Here is a 20870-nt window from a genome sequence, read left to right on the forward strand (position 1 = left end):
TATGGAAAAAGCACACCATCTTCTAGGAAAATTTGACAAAGAATGATAACACTAAGACATATAGTATTTAAATAAAAGTTTAGTGATTAAAAAAAAAGAGTTCCTAAAAAGAAAATGGAAAACCTAGGCAAAAAAGAAGTACTTTCAAATGGTTAAACATTTGGCTGGCCTCAGACTTCTCCCAGTTGAATTCAGTGCCAAAAGAAATAATGCAGTGTCTGCAAGTTCTGAAAGAAGGTGTGACCCGAGAATATTATATCCTGTCAGATTGTTAAGTATGTAGACATCAGGTCAGAATTCAGAAGACAGACTTCTTCATCTCCTCTTGAATGGCATCCCCAGTCAATTGAGAGCTGAGTCAAAAGAAAAACCACAAATGGTAAAGACAAGGTCAAGGAAGTGAATTCATTTGAAGTAGACGAAGACCCAACAATTCATACATAACAGCAGTGTTACAATGAAAATAATTTAAGTATTTTAAACCTTGATGTTCAAATAGCAATATAGCTCACAAAAATTAGATGACATAAAGTGTGAGGATGGTAATTATCTGTCTTTAATATGAAAGAGTAAATTGATACTTTCTAAAATTGAAATGTTTAGTTAATTAATTATGTAACACTTTGTTGTTTTATTCATAATTATTTTTTAAGCCTCATAGAGATTTTTAGTTAGAAAAAAGCCCTTTGGCCAGGCGCGGTGGCTCATGCCTGCAATCCCAGCACTTTGGGAGGCTAGATGGGTGGATCCCTTGGTCAGGAGATCGAGACCATCCCGGCTAACACGGTGAAACCCCGTCTCTACTAAAAATACAAACAATTAGCTGGGTGTGGTGGCGGGCGCCTGTAATCCCAGCTACTGGGGAGACTGAGGCAGGAGAATGGCCTGAACGCAGGAGGCGGAGCTTGCAGTAAGCCAAGATCACGCCACTGCACTCCAGCCTGGGCGACTGAGCAACACACAGTCTCCAAAAAAAAAAAAAAAGCCCTTCATGTGGTAAAGAAAGTCATCTGAAGTTTAAAAACTTTTTTTATTGTTTCATGTCCTTTTCTTTCTTTTCTGTTAAATGTGAGTAAAATTACATTTGATGCTTTTTATTTAAAATAAAATTTAGTATGAGTTTCTTCTATCCTTCTTTATTCCCTCTTTCTTCCCTTCTCCTTTATTACCTTCTCTTACTCTCCATAAAAAGATATCTAATGTTTATTGTTATTTATTGTGTTACTTTTGGGTAGTAGAATTTTAAGTCTTGTACTTTCTGTTTCCCTACAGTTTATGAATTTCTATGTTGTATATGATTTAACACAACCAATTAAATAATTATGAAAAATGAGTTAAAATAAAAATCATTTAAAAATGCTATAGTAGAAAGAATGAGTATTAAGTATAAATGAAGAAATGACAGGATCAAAACTTTATAGATAGATTTTATTCAAGAAAATTAAAAAAAAAACCTTTGATGCCACAAAATCCCTTGAAATTCAGAAAGTGGAAAATATTTGTAAATGAGTTGACAAAGGAATAATTTTCCTGATATTATTAGGGATCTCATAATTAGTAGAAAAAAGATGAACACACAGAAGGAAAAAATGGGTCACAGGACAGCATCAGGAACTTCTTGGAAGTAGTATAAATGGTTAGAAACTTTCAATTGATCAGCAATTCTTGTCAATGAAAATAAGATCTACTTTTTACATACCAAATTGACTATTTTTCTGATGATTATAATACATAGGGTTGGTAAAATGCATTTATACCTTAATAGTAGAAATATAAATGTACATATTTTTGGAGGTCAGTTCAGCAAAGTCTCATAAAAATTAAAATATAAAAGCTTTTAACCCAATCATTTCAGTTTTTATCCTAAGGAAATAACCATGGTTATGCCCAAAGATGCGTCTAAAGGAAAAGTTTATTTATGGTAGAAAAAAATTGGAAATTACATAAATGGCTAACATTAGTTAATGGATAAAACAATTACGCTACTTTTTTTTTTTTTTTTTCGAGACGGAGTTTTGCTCTGTCGCCCAGCTTGGAGTGCAATGATGCAATCTCCACCCACTGCAACCTACACCTCCCATGTTCAAGTGATTCTCCTGCCTCGGCCTCCAGAGTAGCTGGGATTACAGGTGCCTGTCACCATGCCCGGCTAATTTTTGTGTTTCTAGTAGAGACAGGATTTCACCATGTTGGCCAGGCTGGTCTTGAACTCCTGACCTCAAGTGATCCTCCCACCTCAGCCTCCCAAAGTGCTAGAATTACAGGTGTGAGCCACTGCGCTCTGCCAATTATGCTCCATTTTTCTTATCAGTTATATTTTATGACACTGAAAAATACACAATATATTGTTGACTTAAACAAACTATAAATTACCTTATATAGAACAGTTTCCATTGTATTCCTCTCATCCTGTCATTTATATCTGTGTGTCATATATGGATTTATATGCATAGTAATTAATCTGTATATAAAATGATATTTATAATGATTATGTCTGGGTTACAGAATTATGGGGTTTCTTTTCTTTCTTTATTGTTTTCTTTACTGTTTTCATATATACTCTGAATTTGTTACAAGAAATATCTTTTTTTTTTTTTTTGAGACAGAGCCTAACTCTGTGGCCCAGGCTGGAGTGCAGTGATGCAATCTCAGCTCACTGCAACCTCCGCCTCCCAGGCTCAAGTGACTCTCCCGCCTCAGCCTCCCAAGTAGCTGGGACTATAGGTGCATGCCACCACACCCAGCTAATTTTTGTATTTTTAGTATAGACGGGGTTTCACCATGTTGGCCATGCTGGTCTTGAACTCCTGACCTCAAGTGATCTGCCTGCCTCGGCCTCCCAAAGTGTTGGGATTACAGGCATGAGCCACCACACCCAGCAATAAGAAGTATCTTTGGCCACCCCACAAAAAGATTGTTTTGTGAAGAAATAAATTTAAATACATTTCAGTGGAATGTATAGTAAGCTAATACATCTATAATGTGCATGATTACAAGATTCTGTAAAAAAAAAAATAGATTACACTGTCGATCCATGTGGGCAGAAATCCTGTCAAACTCAAGATATAAAGCAAATCAGCACTAAAAACTGAGGTCTCTAGATCTTAAAGGTAATTATGATGTTAGTTTTTCCAGTAAATGTCCCACTGAAGCCTTTCCTGAACTAAACCCACAGAGCTAGGTCTTTCATTAGAAGTCCTATAAGGAACAAAATCATGTGATGTACAGGGCCAGTGCACCATTTCCTGCTTAAGATGATGGATGGCATTTTTTTTTTTTAATCTCTTGACTGCTGTGCAACAAAATGTACTGGTAAGTATTGTTTTAAAGCAAACTACAGGAGGAAGTTGACTCATCTCTACTGTGGTGTATGCACAGCATCTTCAAGTTTCCCCCGAACCTAGAATTAAGCATCTGTATAAATGTTTGCATTGGAGGAGATAATCAAGAGGGCATGGATTTCTTCAGTAGCTGAAGTAGTAGTGGCACAGTTAAGAGAATATTCTAAATTTCAGATAGCCTACTTAATTAATTAGTTCACTTTTTTGAGACCAGGTCTCACTCTGTTGCTCAGGCTAGAGTGCAGTGGCACAAGCTCACTGCAGCCTTGATCTCCAGGAATCAGGTCATTCTCCCCTTCTTGAGTAACTGGGGACTACAGGAGCCTGCCACTATGCCCAGCTAATTTTTTTTTTTTTTTAAGTAGAGATGAAGTCTTGCTGTGTTGCCCAGGCTTATCTCGAACTCATGAGTTCAAATGAGCCTCCTGCCTTGGCCTCCCAAACTGCTGGGATTCCAGGCATGAGGCACTGAGCTGGCCTTTAGATAGACTAATTTAGACATATGTTTACCAGCTCCTTGTAGCAGAGATCTATTTCAAGGCCAATGCTTTGTCATTTGTTCTTTCCTGATTGGGAGCAAAGGAACACTTAAGGCCTCCTTTTCTTGGGCGAGGCTTGAGTTGGAAGAGATTTAAACCTTCCCTTCCATAGTCCCATAATACTCATTAGCCCTGTATTTTTTTTTAAATAGCCATTTGACCTTTTTCAGTCATATTTAAGTGTTTTGCAAACACAGCTGCAGAACAGATGCCCTACCTTCCTTTTGAGTTTAGGTCATTTTGCTTTTTCCTTCCCTGGACTGAGGCAGATAGGGTGAGGGGATCAACAATCCTGTGTCTTTTGTTATGGAGTGTGGCTCTTGGAGGCTAATGTTAGAAGAGACCTTTTGCAGATGAATGGTACCGACATAAATGGTTCATTTGATTTCTGTATTAATTATGGTAACAGTAGCTGCCATAACTGATAAATAATGAAATTCTAGTCACTTACCAGGCTAGTAGTTTATTTCATGTTCACTTAAAATCCAAATAGGTTTTCCCAAGCAGTTGATTATCTTACAGTGATTTAGAGACCCAGGCAGCTTCTCCTACCTTGTAGCTCCATTGTCTTCCTTCTGTGGATTCTGTGTTGCTGGCTTGGGGAAAGAGCATGGAAAATGTGCATGAGTGCTTTTCCTGTGGGTCAGGACTAAAAATAATCTACAGCTTTTCTCTTCACATTTTATTGGCTAGAACTCAGTTAAATAGTCACACTTAGCTATAAGAGAGGCTGGAAATGTAATACAGATGTGGACCCAGGAAGAAAGGAACCAGAGTTTAGTGATTACTTTGTCAGGCTGTGTCACAGTTGCCAATCCAGAGAACAATAGAAAATTGAAGAAATGAAATACTGAGAGTTGGGAGAGAAGATGATCCATATTTTGAATTCTTTTTTTGTTTTTTTTTTTTCTTGAGATGGAGTCTCACTCTGTTGCCCAGGCTGGAGTGCAGTGGCTCGATCTCGGCTCACTGCAACCTCCACCTCCCAGGTTTAAGCGATTCTTCTGCCTCAGCCTCCTGAGTAGCTGGGACTACAGGCATGTGCCACCACGCCCAGCTAATTTTTGTATTTTTAGTAGAGATGGGGTTTCACCACATTGGCCAGGCTTGTCTCGAACTTCTGACCTCGTAATCCACCTACCTCAGCCTCTGAAAGTGCTGGGATTACAGGCGTGAGCCACTGTTCCCAGCCCAGATCTTGAATTCTAAGGAAGTGACACAAATGAGAGGCCTGTAGTAATTCTTGAGCTAGAGCTAAGAGTTCCAGGAGGCCTTTAATGGAACCTTCTATCCTAAGTATGGGTGTGGGAGGGACACAATTAAATCAGGCAACATTAAGTAGAAAGATATTTTTTAAATCCATTGGTAGACCACAAATACAAGCAATGATGAACTCTCTTTAATTATGCAGAATTATTTTGTTTTATGACACCAAAATTAAGCTAGAGTATTTATTTTTAACCGTAGTTTTAGTTCTTGATATTAAGGTTTGTTACAGTCTATGTTATAAACTTTGAATTTGTACAGGCATGATTTAAAAATTATGTGGTCTCTATGTTAGGGGAAACCAATAATTTTAACCCAATAAAATAACTTCAAAATAGTTATTTGAAATTTGAAAATAATAACAATGACATGTATGTAATATTCCATAATTTGTACATTTCACATTTTAGTTCACACAGATATTTCATTTGAAAAGTTTTTAACTAATAGTCTTGGAACTTTAGGACACAGTTGTGTTACAAACTGTTGTTTCTATAGATGGAAGTTCATGAAAATAATTACTTGTATTATTCTGTATCTGCTTATAAATTGTTCTCTCTTATCTAAAAGTCATGTGATCGGAGAATCCAATGTGTTTCATGGTGTTTTATTTTTCCTCCTTCTCTCCAGGAGAAAAGTTGAAATTATGCACACCCATAGTCTTTTCACTCTTCTTGGAGAAAGGCTGATGTTGCATACAAACACTGTGACTGTCACCACATACAACACACTTTATGAGGTAAAAATAAAAAATGCGTGATGAAAGTTTTAAGTGTATACAGTGGAAACCCTCTTAATCTATGCAATTGAGATGAGTAGTTGGTCTGTTAATCTAAAAGCTAATTAAACCACAAAATGGTTTAATGGTAAAAAATGAATATATACCTTATATTTTTATTTTATTTTAAAATATATCCATGTACAATTTTTGCCAATCTCTTTATGTCGATCCAAGAGCTTTTCTTCTTGTATGGGTTGGCTGACTGGCTTCACACAAAGTCTTTCTCACATAAACTACATCCATTATGTAGTATATATTAGTTCTGCTTCCCCATCCCCACCCCTCTGTTTTTATCCTCTCGTTCCTACTCTCTCTCTTTCTGCTTCTATTAGCTATCCACTGCCAGTATTAAGCTGGAGTTGCTACTGGGATAAATTTCAGTAAGAATTATTTGTAAAAATGATATCTGGAAGCATCTTTGGATCTCATCATTTCAATTTAGAGGTTCCTTTTTTATCACTTCCAACAAATGGAACAGTTTTGGGTTCAGCATTTTCTAGGAAATATGTATACTACCTCACAGAGTGGCTACTTTCATTTTTAAATGCTAGTAAAATGTTAGTAATGTCCCCTTACATTAACCTTAACTCTGCTTTCCTATAACTGATCTTCAGTGGTCCCAGTTCTTTTTCTCTAGCACAAGAGCTAACTGCCAGCATCCATTTTTGTATGGCTGTAAGTTAAGGAAGCTTTTTATATTTCTAAATGGTTGAAAATAATCAAAAAAAGAATAATATATGAGTTGTAAAATGTATAGGATTTTCAAATTTCAGCAAACACAGTCACACTCATTTGTTTAGCTGTTGCCTGTAGCTGCTTTTGTGCCACGACCACAGAGTTAAAGAATTGTAACAAGAATATTTGTTATGCTCTCCTCACCTTGCACTGTTGCTTGGCAAACTAGAAATTACGGTGATGTAATACCTCAACAGTGTTTCATGTACCACTTGTATTGCCAAACCTAAGTTTTCTGCTTTTAAATACCAGTGCATACCCATCATGTCAAAACAAGAAAAGAAAAGTGGATTTTTAATCTCACACTTTGAAATACAGCAGAGTGTAGATTATTTTGTTATAGATTTAGATGGCAAGGCCTTGCGTCTGTTATACAAGGGCATTATAATCATGCTAAGAGAAAACTTACAGGTACTACTAAATATCCATAATATTATTCCTAACTCAGAAGAGCAGTGGTCAGAAAACATTAAACAGAATATCTCATCATTGTAGATTTCTTTATAAAAATGTTTTAAAAATAAAAATGAGAGGCATTGAGAAAGGGAGATGCTAAGCTTCTGAATGGAATTGTACTATAATTTTGAATTAACCTGTAATCTCAGCTACTTGCGGGGCTGAGGCAGGAGGACTGCTTGATCCCAGGAGGTCGGCTAGATCCCAGGAGGTCAAGGCTGCACTGAGCTGAGATTGCACCACTGCACTCCAGCCTGAGTGACAAAGTGAGACCCTGTCCCCTTCAGAAAAAAAACAAAAAACAAAAAAAAAAACAAATTTACACTTCTCTAATACTGTTTCTTTTCATGTAAGCCATGGAACAGATCAAGTCAATTGCAGATTTTGCACAGTCCTCAAACAGGATAGGTTTTACATTTTTAAATGATGGGGGAAAAAGAGTATTTTGGGATGTGTTCAATTATATGAAATTCAAATTTCGGTCTCTGCAAATAAAAGTTTTTGTTTCTTTGGGTTCTTTTAAGGAAAAGTACAGAGAGTTATTGCAAAGAGAAAAGTACACACTCAGGAAAGGGGAGTGTGGGTATACTTAAGAGAGAGTTGCATGCAAGGGTTTTTGGGGCTGCTACCTTTATGAGTTTCTTCTAACCAAGGGATGGATGGAATATTCATAAAGATTACTGTAAAAGGGTAGATATTTCTCAGAACTGTGATGCTATCTAGTTTTACTCCAAATATGGGTGTTCCTGGAACCATTATGGTGCTGGTGAATGTGTGATTTAGTATGTCAGTGAGTGTATAATGAGGTCCTAGGTGAACCTCCATCAAATCCAGTGCCATACTGGGTGCAGTTAGCCTTAGCTATCTTGGCTCTCATCCTGGCTTTTCAGGGTCTTATCAACCCCTAGTTTCTGAAGCTATTTCAACAGTTTCCTTTTGCTAGTCATGCGAAACTGCTGCCTGGAGTTTTTTGTTCTCCTGCAACCACCCTTATTATTCCTGTTTCATTTCCCCTTCCCCTTCAGAGATTTCCATCTCTTATTCTTATGGGTTGATGAGGGAGAAGGTCGGTCTTCTTTATCTACTTCCTGCTGATTAGAGATGTTGGCCCTGCCTGGCAAGGGTATGGAAATCTTTGGCTGCCTGGCCTGAGAGTTCTAAGGGTGAGTCATCAGGAGACTCTGAATCCAAGGCAGGGATTGGAATCATTGCATGACCATCATTTTGACATGGAACTGTTGTAATGTAAAAGACACAAAATTTACAAGGAGGTTAAACAAGTAAGGACAAAGATTCATAGTAATAAGAGAGCTATTAAAGGTCAAAGGAAGGAACCATGTCACAGTTGGTAGGTATCCTTTGATGGAGTCCCAGATGGTTTGAGCAGTGGGATTATATTGAAATTATGTAGCCAGGTAGCCTGTTAGTAAATCTTTTGAACTTTCAGTTCAATTAATCCTGAGTTGTTAATATAAGAACAACAGGTGTGGTTTATTACTGTGCAAACCCCTCTTTGTTCAGCCAGAACATAAAGCCTCTTGTTGTTTCCTTGACCATTCAAGCAGTTCATGCTTTGGCCCTGTTAGAGCTTCATACAGTAGCTTAGCAATGAGCCTAAATCCTGGGATCAAAATCTTGCAAATTCCTGTCATACCCAGGAAAGTTTTGAGTTGCTTCTTCGGTTGTAGAGGCCTGACCTTTAAGATAGCTTCCTTTTGTTCGATGGACATGGTGTAGTTTCCTGGGCTTAGGATGTACCCCAGATATTTTACTTCCAGTTTAGAAGTCTGGGCCTTGGGTGGAGAGACTGGATACCCTTTCTCCCAGGAAGTTTAGAACTTGAATAACATTCTTATCTGAGGCCTCTTTAGTGGGTCTGCATACAAGGATGTCATCCACATATTGGCATGTGGCTTCCCTTTCTGGCTCTAGTTCCCTTAATTCTCTTGCCAAGGCATTTCTGAACAAGTGATGGCTATCCCTAAAGCCCCAAGGCAGTACAACCCAGGTATACTGCCAGGAAATACTATTTTCAGGATTAGTTCACTCAAAAGCAAACAAATAGTGATAGTCAAGGCATAAAGGGATACAAAAGAAAGCATCCTTAAGATCTAATATCATTAACCAATTGGTGTCTTCTGATATTTGGGTAAATATGGTAGAAGGATTTGGCACTTTAGGATGTAAGGGAATTACAGCCTCATTAATGGTTCATAAGCCTTGAACTAGACAATATTCTTCATTTTGTTTTTGGACAGGGAGGACAGGACTATTACAAAGAGACTGACATGGAACTAGGAGGCCATGTTTTAAAAACTTCTTAATTACAGGTTAGAGTCCTCACCTGGCTTCTTGTTTGAGGAGATATCGATGCTTATGTGGGAAATTATTTTTGTCTTTTAAAGAGATGATCACTAGCTGACCATGTATTACTTTGCCAGGAGTTTCTTGGTCTCATACTTGTGGTTCCATTTCCAGATCTTACTTTGGAAGGAATCTTCTGTTTGTCTGATACTGGTATCGAAAAAACAAGCATTGCCAATACTTGAAAGAAATGTTTCCCAGGGCCTGATAAACGTAAAGTGACTCTAACTGTGGCCAGGAAATCCCATTCCAATAAAGAAATGGGACATAGAGTTTTGTAGCCTGCAGCTCAGGGGTAAGGTAAAGCGTTTTGATTTTGGAGTGTCATCAACATCCATGACAATGCAGTTATTGGAAGATAAGGTCCAAGAGTGGCCTTTAGGACAGAGTAACTTGCCCCTGTATCAGTTAAGGAATTAATATTATTTCCTGCCATGTCGAGTCACCCAAAGCTCCTTAGTTGTGATGACCATGCTTTTGTGGGAGCCGCCAGGAATGTTGGGTCCCTTCAGTCCTCAGTTATAACCATTATGGCCTCAAGTTTCCTTCTCTCCCTTTGGAGCTGAGGGCATTCCCTTTTCCAGTGGCCCTCCTGCTTGTAGTGAGGACAGGGTCTGGTTGGGCTCCCTTGGCTGGGACAGGTATTACGCCTGTGTCACAGCTCCCCACACTTGAAGCAGCAACCATTACCTTTAAGTTTTCTGGTAGGTCTGCTTGGTCCATGGGTGAAGCATCCCTCTGGGTGACCCTGAGGTTGCAGGATGCTGCTTATAGTGACTGCTATCATTTGGGCCTGCTGCTTTCTCATTGTTTGCCATGCTAGGTCCTTTCAGCATATTCAGCCCTATCTCTATTATTGAATACCACAAAAGCCACATCAAGCATTTGATTAATAGGCATTTGGGATCCCAAAGCCAATTTCTGTGGTTTTCTTCTGATGTCAGGTGCTGACTGGCTAATAAAGTGTGTCCCGAGTAAAGTTTGGCAAGCATCAGTATGGGGGTCAATGTTAGTATATTTTCTTAGGGCCTCCACAAGGCATCTCTGGAACAAAGCTGGGTTTTCATCCTTTCTTTATTTCCCTTATTTTATCATAGTCCACAGGCTTGGTGTTACATTTTTTCATTCACTTCACTAAACAAGTCACCATATGATTTCTTTTTCTTAGATCAACTTGGCCCTGTTGATAGTTCCAGTTAGGGTCATTGTTAGGCACAGATGTGGCCCCCATACCATATTCTTCAGAGTCCCCAGATGACAGATTGTTAGCATAAGCCTGGGCCTCTGCCCAAATATGCTGCTTTTCTTCAGGAGTGCAACACATGGACAAGATATTATGAATATCTCCCCAAGTTCACTCAAATGAGAGTGAGAAAGCCCAGAATTCCTTCATGAATTTAGTTGAAAATCAAAGGTACATGCACCTGATGAATGATCCCAGCATCCCCATTGGCTACCTCCCTAAGTGGACATAACTTAGAATGGTCCCTTAGGAGGGTAGGAAACACCACTGCAGGTGACCCCAGCAGGGCTCAGTTCCCTTGGTAGGGAAGGTTATATAGGATGTTAAGGAGGCAGACTAGTAGGAGTCTGGGTGCTGGAGACAGTGGAACTAGGAGAAGACTGAGGAGTTAAAGGTGGAGCTGGGTAAGAGGGAGAAGCAGTGGGTGCCAGACTGTGTCTGGGTCAGGAGGTGAGGGAAGGCTCTGGATTAGTTATTTGATATTTCCTAATTCCAACTAATTAGTTGTTTGATATTTTCCAAAAGGGGATCATTTAGGATATCTGGTTCCCCATTTGATTCCCTTAAGGAAAGGGTATGAGGATAACAGGCGGGAATTCCTACAAAGCTCAGGGTTTTGATAAAGAGCTATGAAGGCCTGTACATACAATATTTGAGTCCATTTCTTCTGATGTTCACAAAAAACGATCTGATTACAAGATGGTATTAAAATTTAGGGTCCTGTTCTTTGGCTGTTGCACCCCATTTTCTGAAAGAGAGTTACCCTTGGCTTTGACTTGTTCTTGGGACAACCAACTGCCAGTGATTCTAAAATGAGGCTGATGATGCTCCAGGCTGGCTCATCATAAAGATAATACTGGTGGGCTTGGCGAGGTTTCCAAACACTGGTGGGACCTTGACCCCAGCTGGTGTTTGGGCTCTTGATAATAGGAGTTCAAAGATGAGTCACAAAATAGTGATAGCATGGAGATTTCTTGCAAAGAGAAAAGTACAAACTCAAGAAAGGGGAGTGTGGGTGTACTCAAGAGAAAGAGTTGCATGCAAGGGGGTTTAAGGCTGCTTCCTTTATGCACAAATAAAGTTTTATAGAACATAACTCATTAAGTAAAGTCCATTGGTCACTTGACACTACAGAGTTGAGTAGTTGTAATGGAGATTATATGATCCACAAATCTTAAAATACTATCTGATCTTATCTATAAAAAGTTTGCTGACCACTGCTCTACAGCAGCACAGAGAAATTTAACTCCCCTCTGTTGTTCTTTTTATTACAAGCTGTATTATAGTCTTCTGTCAGAATTAATATTCATCATTGCAAAAATTTGGAAAATGTAGAAAAGCACCAAAATAAAATTTAGCAAATACTGATTAATACTTAAGAATATATATATATATTTCTCAACTCATACACATATGCACACAGAACTTTTATAAAATGTTATCCTAAATATAGTTTTCTTGTCCAGCTTTTTGCACTTATAATTACAAATATATTTATCACAAAATATTTATCTATAGCTGGGAAGGCAAACTTTTCTGGTAAAGGGACAGATAGTAATATTTCAGGCTTTGTGGGCTATGCAGTACCTGTCACAACTACTCAAATCTGTTGTAGCTCAGAAGCAGCCATAGACAGTATGAACCAGACAGGCTGTGTACCAGTAAAACTGTATTACAGAAACAGGTGGCAGGCTAGATTTGGCCCACAGGCCATAGTTTTCTGACCCCTGCTCTATAATATTACTTTTAACTACTTAATTTTTTCTCTATTTGATCAGTAAATTTAAGAGTGGCTGCTCTTTAGATTAGTGAGGAAATCTACTGACTGCTCTGAATTGTTTGTTTCTGAGCTTAATATTCCGACTTTGTGTCAATCATTCCACAAATCACAAGATTAGTAGACTATGCCTTTCTGAACAATGCCTTTTTGAATTATAGTAGTGTTTTAATATTGTTTCAATATTTGGCATGCAGAACTGAATAAGTACTAACACAATGGCTTTTCCCTATGCAGAGTATAATGAGGTCATTTTCTTTCTTTATTCTGATATTGTATTTCCCTCATCATAGTAACTGTTTTTTATTGGGCACTTCTTATGACAAACATGGTAAATTCTTTATGTACATTGTTTCAGATCTTATAACTACCCTATGATAATGGTATTTTTTTTGCTTGTGAAAACAGACAAACTAAGACTCACAGGTTAAATAATTTGCTGTATGTCATGCCACTAATAAATAATCATAAAATAGGTAGGTTCCATGATATATATACATAATGCAAAAATGTCAGAATCTCTCCTCAGTTGACAGCATTAAAATCCTCCTCTGAATCAAAACCTGCTACAATATCAGATTAGGCTTCTGAAGGCTAGTGCCTAATATTCATGAACATGTGTTTATGTTTTGATTTTTTGGACCTACTAACTGGTTTGGTCAATGATGCCTATGTAAGTTTTTAATCATTGTTTTACCTGTGTGAATTTTTGAGCATCTGCTTATTTTGACCTCTTATCCATAATAGAGAGTCTGAGTAGTCAGTGAAACTTTATATTGAGTGTAGCATAATAACATAATATGTTGAATTTGAAAAACCATTGTGTAGTACTAACCTTTAAATAAGAAAATTTCATATACATGTATGCACACATATATGTATTTCTATTAGTCTTCCTGAAAAGTGACTCAACACAAGTACCGCAGCGTTTTTACCCACCACCTATACTCCTGTGTATACCTAGTATCCAGATTTTGGTCTCTAGTGATATTCTACACAAAACAAAGCCAACTAATTGCTGGTCCTGTGTCTTAGATGAGGAAAACTCAAGATAAGTTTGAATTCTCTGATACTGGATGTGGGATGAGGTAGAGCTCCTGAAATGATGAAGGAACCAACTTACAGGCCTCTGACCAATTTTAGTAATAATACTTGTTTTTAAAATAGAATAATGTTTATGGTTACTTTAAATAATTTTTTCAAGGACTTTGAGTTTATATTGAACGCATATTCTAAAAAGAAAAGTTAATGTAAGTGTACAAAATGCCAAAAGAGAGAGATGATAAATGATTGGTTATCATTGTTAATCCTACAAAATAGCAGAAAGAGTCTTCAACATAAGCTTTAATACTACGGCCAAACCAAATTTTATTATCAGAATGACAGGGCAGTGGATTACTGTTTCTGGATCACCAGAGTTTAAACATTACATCTTTTGCTGTGTCGCATCTAGTTGCAAAAAGATTAACTTGTGTGATGGGTATCAATTTAATTTTTGTTAACATAGTAAAGGAAATTTAACTGAAAAAGGAAATCGCTTCCAGACTCTCTGCTTAGGTTTAATTCATCTTGTTAGCATCAACTAGGTTTTGTACTCTTAGCGAGAATTAGTTGTTTGATAATCCAGAGTTTGAAATGTTTTTTTAATCTTCATTTTCTTTTTTCTGTTTGGCGAAATCACCTTAATCTCAGCAATGCATCAGAATAAATATTACTACAACTCTACGAATGTGTAAGATTAAGTGCAGAAATAATAAAGAACCAACTTATGGTGTTGATAATGATATTTTAGAGTAGAGTAGAGTAGAGTAGAGTAGAGTAGGAGGCCAGGCACAGTGACTCATGCATGTAATCCCAGCACTTTGGAAGGCTGAGGTGGGTGGATCACTTGAGATCAGGAGTTTAAGACCAGCCTATCCAACATGGTGAAACCCAGTCTCTACTAAAAATACAAAAAATTTAGCCAAGTGTGGTGCTGTGCACCTGTAATTCCAGTTACTCGGGAAGCTGAAGTCGAATAGCTTGAACCTGGGAGGCAGAGGTTGCAGTGAACTGAGATTGTTCTACTGCACTCCAGCCTGGTCGACAAAGCAAGACACTTGCTCTAAAAAAAAAAAAAAAGAAAGAAAAGAAATTTGTTATTTTAATAATTTTTTTGAAGTCTTATTAGGATAAAGACTATGTTATAGTGATCTTTGAAACTTTTAAGTTTGATAAGATGCTTGTAATATAATAAACAATAAATTTGAAGTCACAGGCCAGGCGCGGTGGCTCACGCCTATAATCCCAGCACTTTGGGAGGCCGAGGTGGGTGGATCACCTGAGGTTGGGAGTTCGAGACCAGCCTGACCAACATGGAGAAACCCCATCACTACTAAATATACAAAATTAGCCAGGCGTGGTGGCGCATGCCTGTAATTGCAGCTACTCAGGAGGCAGAGGCAGGAGAATCGCTTGAACCCGGGAGGTGGAGGTTGCAGTGAGCCGAGATTATGCCATTGCACTCCAGCCTGAGCAAGAAGAGCAAAACTCTGTCTCAAAAAAAAAAAAAATTAAGGCACAAAATCAGATTTTTAGCAGGACATGTCAGACAACATTGTATAAGTTGTGAAGATTAAAAATCTATCTTGATTATTTTGAAAACCAAAAAAAATTAATAAATTATTTATGTCTATAGTTTTCTGAGGTGAATTTATTCTGTAGGATATATACTAAGAAGTGAGTTAACTTTAATGGACCTCTTTTTGAAATTACTCAAAACTATTTTATATACATATTATTTAGGAATTGTAATAGTTATGAAACTTGTGTTTTAAATTCTATTTGTATCTTTAGTTTTGCTTTGTTACTCCATCTCTAAATTATGAGTAATTATGTTTTCCTTTTGTTAATGATTTGTAGTACTCTCTAATACACTTAAGAATTGTTTGATTTTAGAATATGTTTTCTGCAGGCAAAACAAGTAGATTTTTATGTTTAATACACTTGTAAATCTCAACAATAATATCTGTTTCATTACTTCATTGTGATACTATTTTTGCTTTATGGGTTCTCTTTGCATACTCTTCCCTTAATTTAGTTAAACATGTAGTGGTGACACAAGGAGCCAAATGTAACATCTTATAACCTAAATGAGAGCTTTGTTCCTTATAGTAATAACTAACCAATTTAAAGGAAAACATATATTTTTTAAATTAACTGTTTCTATAAGGATATAACAATTTATGAATGCAATCATTTTACGAGTTAGTCAGCTTTAAAACTAAGCACTTAATAATCAAAGTTTTTCTCAAAATTATAGAATTTCAGAGGTGGACAGTGTGTTAGATACCATCTTACTCAAACTTTCTATTCACAGAAAAAAAAAGTCACAAAGTTAGGTAGCTTGTCCAAACCTGTAAAGATTCTCTGACCCAAATATAGTGGCAGTGAGATGCAACAGCAGGGTTAATAGTTTGCCTTTTTTTTTTTTACCACCCCATCTCAAAAAGTTGAGCCTACTAATACTACAAAATTTATGCATGATGAAGCTGGGGAGCAGGTGCATCAGAAAGATAGCTTCAGTAGCCCCTGCTTCAGCCTAAAGTTCTGTAACACATGAATTGCAAAATAATTCCATTTATAAAATGAAATTTCAATGTGTAATGCTGGGCTCAGGTGTATCTCTGTAAATAGCATATAAAGTTACCTCCATGCTTATGATTCATTGTTGTTTCCCTCCCTGTCGATTACCTGTATTATAGCCACTGGGGACATGTGGCTGTTGAACACTTAAAATGTGGCTGGTATGAATTGAGATGTGCTCTAAGTGTTAAATACACATTGGTTTTCATGTCCGTATCCAGCTCTGAACCTCGTACAATTTTGTTTTAGTGGGGGTTTTGGGTTACTATGCATATCTCTTACCAATCCAGTCAAACCTTTGGGGCCCATCTTGAGTCCTGCTCTTTCATTAGAATGTTTGGGTCTACATTCATCTCTTTTTATTTATATTTCATTATTCCCTTTCTCCCTTTTTAAACTTACATAGGTTCTTTTTTTTTTTTTTTTTTTTTGAGACAGAGTCTCACTCTGTCGCCCAGGCTGGAGTGCAGTGGCGTGATCTCGGCTCACTGCAAGCTCCGCCTCCCAAGTTCACGCCATTCTCCTGCCTCAGCCTCCTGAGTAGCTGGGACTACAGGCGCCCGCCACCACGCCCGGGTAATTTTTTGTATTTTTTAGTGGAGACAGGGTTTCACCGTGTTAGCCAGGATGGTCTCAACCTCCTGACCTTGTGATCCACCCACCTCGGCCTCCCAAAGTGCTGGGATTACAGGTGTGAGCCACCGTGCCTGGCCACATAGGTTCTTAATGATAGTCTATCATGTTTTGTTACTTAATTGGGGCATGCATTTATGCCTGCCTCCAGAACAATAATTAAATAAATTGCTACTAGAAATGAAGTTGCACCTAGCAATGTATTTTCAGTCTGCAAACATTTAGCAGAGGGAGGGCACATACTGGTTATTAATAAATACATGTTGAATTGAGTTTCTGAGTATATGTTTGTCATTTTAAAAACCCTTATATTTGAATATGTTATAGTTTTCAGAGCACTTTCACATATGGAGCTTTATTTAATCTTTTTAGCAGTTTTACTAGATAGGCAAGGCAGTTATTCTTTTCATTGTTAGATGATAAAGTAGGGACTTAAAAAGACAATATAAAAACTGGTGACACTTTTGTTTCCTGTGCAATGTGATTTCTTCTCTTTTGGTTGAAAACACTTTAACTATCATGGGAGAGTAGGTCCTGATTTCCTTTAAGCTCGTCTGAAGTTATTTTGAATCCTTTATTTATAACCACAATTTTCTTGGATCTCATCCACTGGGCTATAGGTACACACCAGGGTCTTCGGGGCAAGTTGTTGTGAAAACTACTTATACGTATATACCAAGCAATAAGTGATTGTTCTTTAGTATATGGTTTTCAAATAAATTTTATCTCATGTCAACTCTGTTTGATTAGGAGTGCATGTTTGGGGTCCTTTGTTTAGAAAGTTGTGAAATGCTGTTTAGTTTTAACAAGTAAGTGTTTAGTTTCATCAGAGGTATGAGAATGAGGGGAACGGGGGTAATTAAATGCTATATTCTTTAATAAAGTAGGTCAGTTTTTATTTCAGGTCAATATCTTTTTTATGAACATTCCTAATATACTTATGTAAATGTCCTGTCTTAGTCTGAGCAGAAGGGGAAGGAAAATGAAACTTCTGGATGTCGTGGTCCTTTTCTAATCAGAAGAGACCATCCCTCTCTCTCAATTTGCTTTTTCCATCTTCAGCTTCTACAATATAGCTATGTTCAATTGTCCTTTCAACTAACATTGGTGGTTTTGCAGCAGTTTTTGTACTTGACTTAGGTTTAACTGTTTATTCAGAATTTGCCGTGTTAAAGCTAAACAGGAAATTAAATCACAGATATAAAATGATGTCTGTATTAAATATAACCTCATAGGGTTTATGTAAGAGATAAACACAAGCTCAAGCCGAGTACAGTGAGCAGTTGTACATACATTATTGATATATAATTAGGTTAATTATTCTTTAATTTAACAAATATTTACTGAATGCTGTTGTGTGTCAGGCATTAGTGCTGATTACTAGGAATATAACAGTGAAGATGATGTTCAAAATCCTGCTCCCACATTTTAGTGGGAAAGTTAGTAAATGTTTTAGAATTTTCTCTTTCCTTTATTTGGTCAACTGTTTTTTTGTATTTGAAAGAAATAATTTAAAAAACTCATTAGTAAATGACAATGAGCCACATTGTTAGGAAGAACTTTCCCTTGTCACACTTATTGAAGTAGGGGCCAGATGTGGTGGCTCATGCGTTTAATCCCAGCACTTTGAGAAGCTGAAGCAGGAGGATCGCAGGAGCCCAGGAGTTCAAGATGAGCCTGGGCGATAAAGTGAGACCCCATCTTTACCAACAAATGAGAAAAATAATTACCTGAGTGTGTTGGCATGAACCTGTAGCCCCAGCTACTTGGGAGACTTAGGCAGGAGGATCACTTGAGTCCAGGAGTTGGAGGCTGCAATGAGCCATGATTGTGCCGCTGCAGTCCAGCCTGGGGGTACCATAGTGAGATTCTGTCTCTAAAAAAAAAAAAAAAAAAAAAAAAAATAGTTCATAAATAATTTTAGGAACACTGAAAAGGCATTTCAAACAATAAATTCATTAATTTCCTAATCTTCTATAGATACTGGTTCTGGTTTTGTATGTATAAATAATAAATAAAATTTGGTGAATACAGAGTTAAAGAGTTTAGAAGTATGTGGAATTCATTAAAAAGTCTCTTTAGGGCTGGGCATGGTGGCTCACACCTGTAACCCCAGCACTTTGGGAGGCTGAGGCGGGTGGATCATCTGAGGTCAGGAGTTCGAGACCAGCCTGATCAATATGGTGAAACCCTGTCTCTACTAAAAATACAAAAAATTAGCCAGGCGTGGTGGCACATGCCTGTAATCCCAGCTATTTGGGAGACTGAGGGAAGAGAGTCACTTGAACCCATGAGGTGGAGGTTGAAGCCAAGATTGCACCATTGCACTCCAACCTGGGCAACAAGAGTGAAACTCCGTCTCGAAAGAAAGAAAGAAAAAAGTCCCTTTAGAAGAGATGTTTCTTTTGGTTTGGACTGCATTGACATTTCTTTTGCAGGTTCATTGTATATCTATATTTTGCAATTATGATTTAAATTGTTTTCTAAATGAAGTTCAAATTCTTCATCTTTCAGATCTTGACAGAACAAGTATGTACTCAGGTCGTACACAAACCACATCCAGAGCCAGATTCTACAGTGAAAATTCAGAATCCAAGTGAGCAAATGACAGTTCTTTACTGTATTGTGGTAGGAGCATGGCAACATATGAGACTAAATCAAAACTTTTCCTAACCCCTTAAATCATTATGGTGTTTACCTAGTTCATGACAGTTTTAACTCACCTTTTATAGTGTTAAGTATTTATTTGAAAGTTGGTAATACTTTTTGAGTTGAACATAGGATATGGTTACAAATCTTCAAGTTTTTTTTCTTTGTTTACAGTGATTCTTAAAGTGGTGGCAACTTTGTTAAAAAACTCTACACCAAGTGCAGAGCTGATGGAAGTTCGTCGTTTATTTTTATCTGATATGATAAAACTTTTCAGTAACAGCCGTGAAAATAGAAGGTAAGCAGTTTGGATACTGTAACAACACTTTATTCCATAATTAATATTTTCTCTCTTTTAGATTTTCAATTCATTTCAAATCTTTTCCATATTGCTAAATACTTTCAATCATCAGAAAAGGCATTTTATGTTTCTTTGACATAATCTGTATTCGGTATTCTTCTATTTATTTTTATATTATTTTTATTTTGTTACATGGATATTATATTTTAATTGTATATATGAATATACATATAAACAAACTCTTATTTAGAATGTAATATCCCTTTTAGTGGTACCTATCTATCACCAATGGAACTTTCAGTTGTAATTGTGTTGGATTTCCCCATTTTCATCTATGCTTTCCACCCCATATTTCTTATGGCCGAATGTTGTGCATTTTTAAGCTAGTTAGCTAGAACATGGGGTAAAGTCTGAGGCCATGAACTCTGGGGTAGTCATTGCCTGAGTCTATAATTTAACAAATATTGATTGAGTGCCTACTGTGTTCAGTGTAAGACCTTGTGCTACACAAGATAGTCTTAGTACACAGTCTCAGTACATTCCAGTGGGAAACCATAAAGCAATGATTAATGTATAATGTGTTAAGTACATTGTGAGTGCTAAAGGTGGTGAGAAAGTAGAGAAGCAATAAGTAAATCTGACTGTGAAAGTTAGGAAAATGATTTTGAATGATAATTAGGATTTTTCCTGGTAGAGAAATAAGAGAAAGTCATTCCAAGTATAGAATATATAATGTGCAGCATGACTGTACACCTTGCTTTACTGAGGTCAGATCATATTTTCACTATTTTATTTATCAAAGTTTCAAAATAGTAAATTCTAACTTAATTTGGATATTTTTAATGAGATCAAATTTTTTTCTCCCTAGATGCTTATTGCAGTGTTCAGTGTGGCAGGATTGGATGTTTTCTCTTGGCTATATCAATCCTAAAAATTCTGAGGAACAGAAGATTACCGAAATGGTCTACAATATCTTCCGGATTCTTTTGTATCATGCAATAAAATATGAATGGGGAGGCTGGAGAGTCTGGGTGGATACCCTCTCAATAGCCCATTCCAAGGTAACACGGGATTTAACATTTTAATATCATCAGAGTTATTGCAGTGGATTAAATGGCTACAAATATGCATCTGGTGCCATCTTGTGGGCATCTTAGATTT

At 37.1% G+C, this 20870-nt stretch overlaps 1 protein-coding gene across 11 annotated transcripts in view; it reads left to right on the plus strand.

Annotated features, from left to right (window-relative positions):
- Positions 1-20870, plus strand: part of NBEA (neurobeachin) — a 708564-nt gene that overhangs the window by 194866 nt on the left and 492828 nt on the right. For all 11 annotated transcript variants that reach the window (XM_016925167.4, XM_054664886.2, XM_054664889.2 and 8 more), the window contains 4 exons: positions 5777-5885; positions 19274-19355; positions 19583-19706; positions 20578-20770. In XM_016925167.4, coding sequence (XP_016780656.1) covers positions 5777-5885; positions 19274-19355; positions 19583-19706; positions 20578-20770 — 508 coding nt within the window. The remainder of the gene's footprint in view (positions 1-5776; positions 5886-19273; positions 19356-19582; positions 19707-20577; positions 20771-20870) is intronic.

The sequence above is a fragment of the Pan troglodytes genome, chromosome 14 (assembly GCF_028858775.2).
Source record: "Pan troglodytes isolate AG18354 chromosome 14, NHGRI_mPanTro3-v2.0_pri, whole genome shotgun sequence".
NCBI classification, from domain to species: Eukaryota; Metazoa; Chordata; class Mammalia; order Primates; family Hominidae; genus Pan; species Pan troglodytes.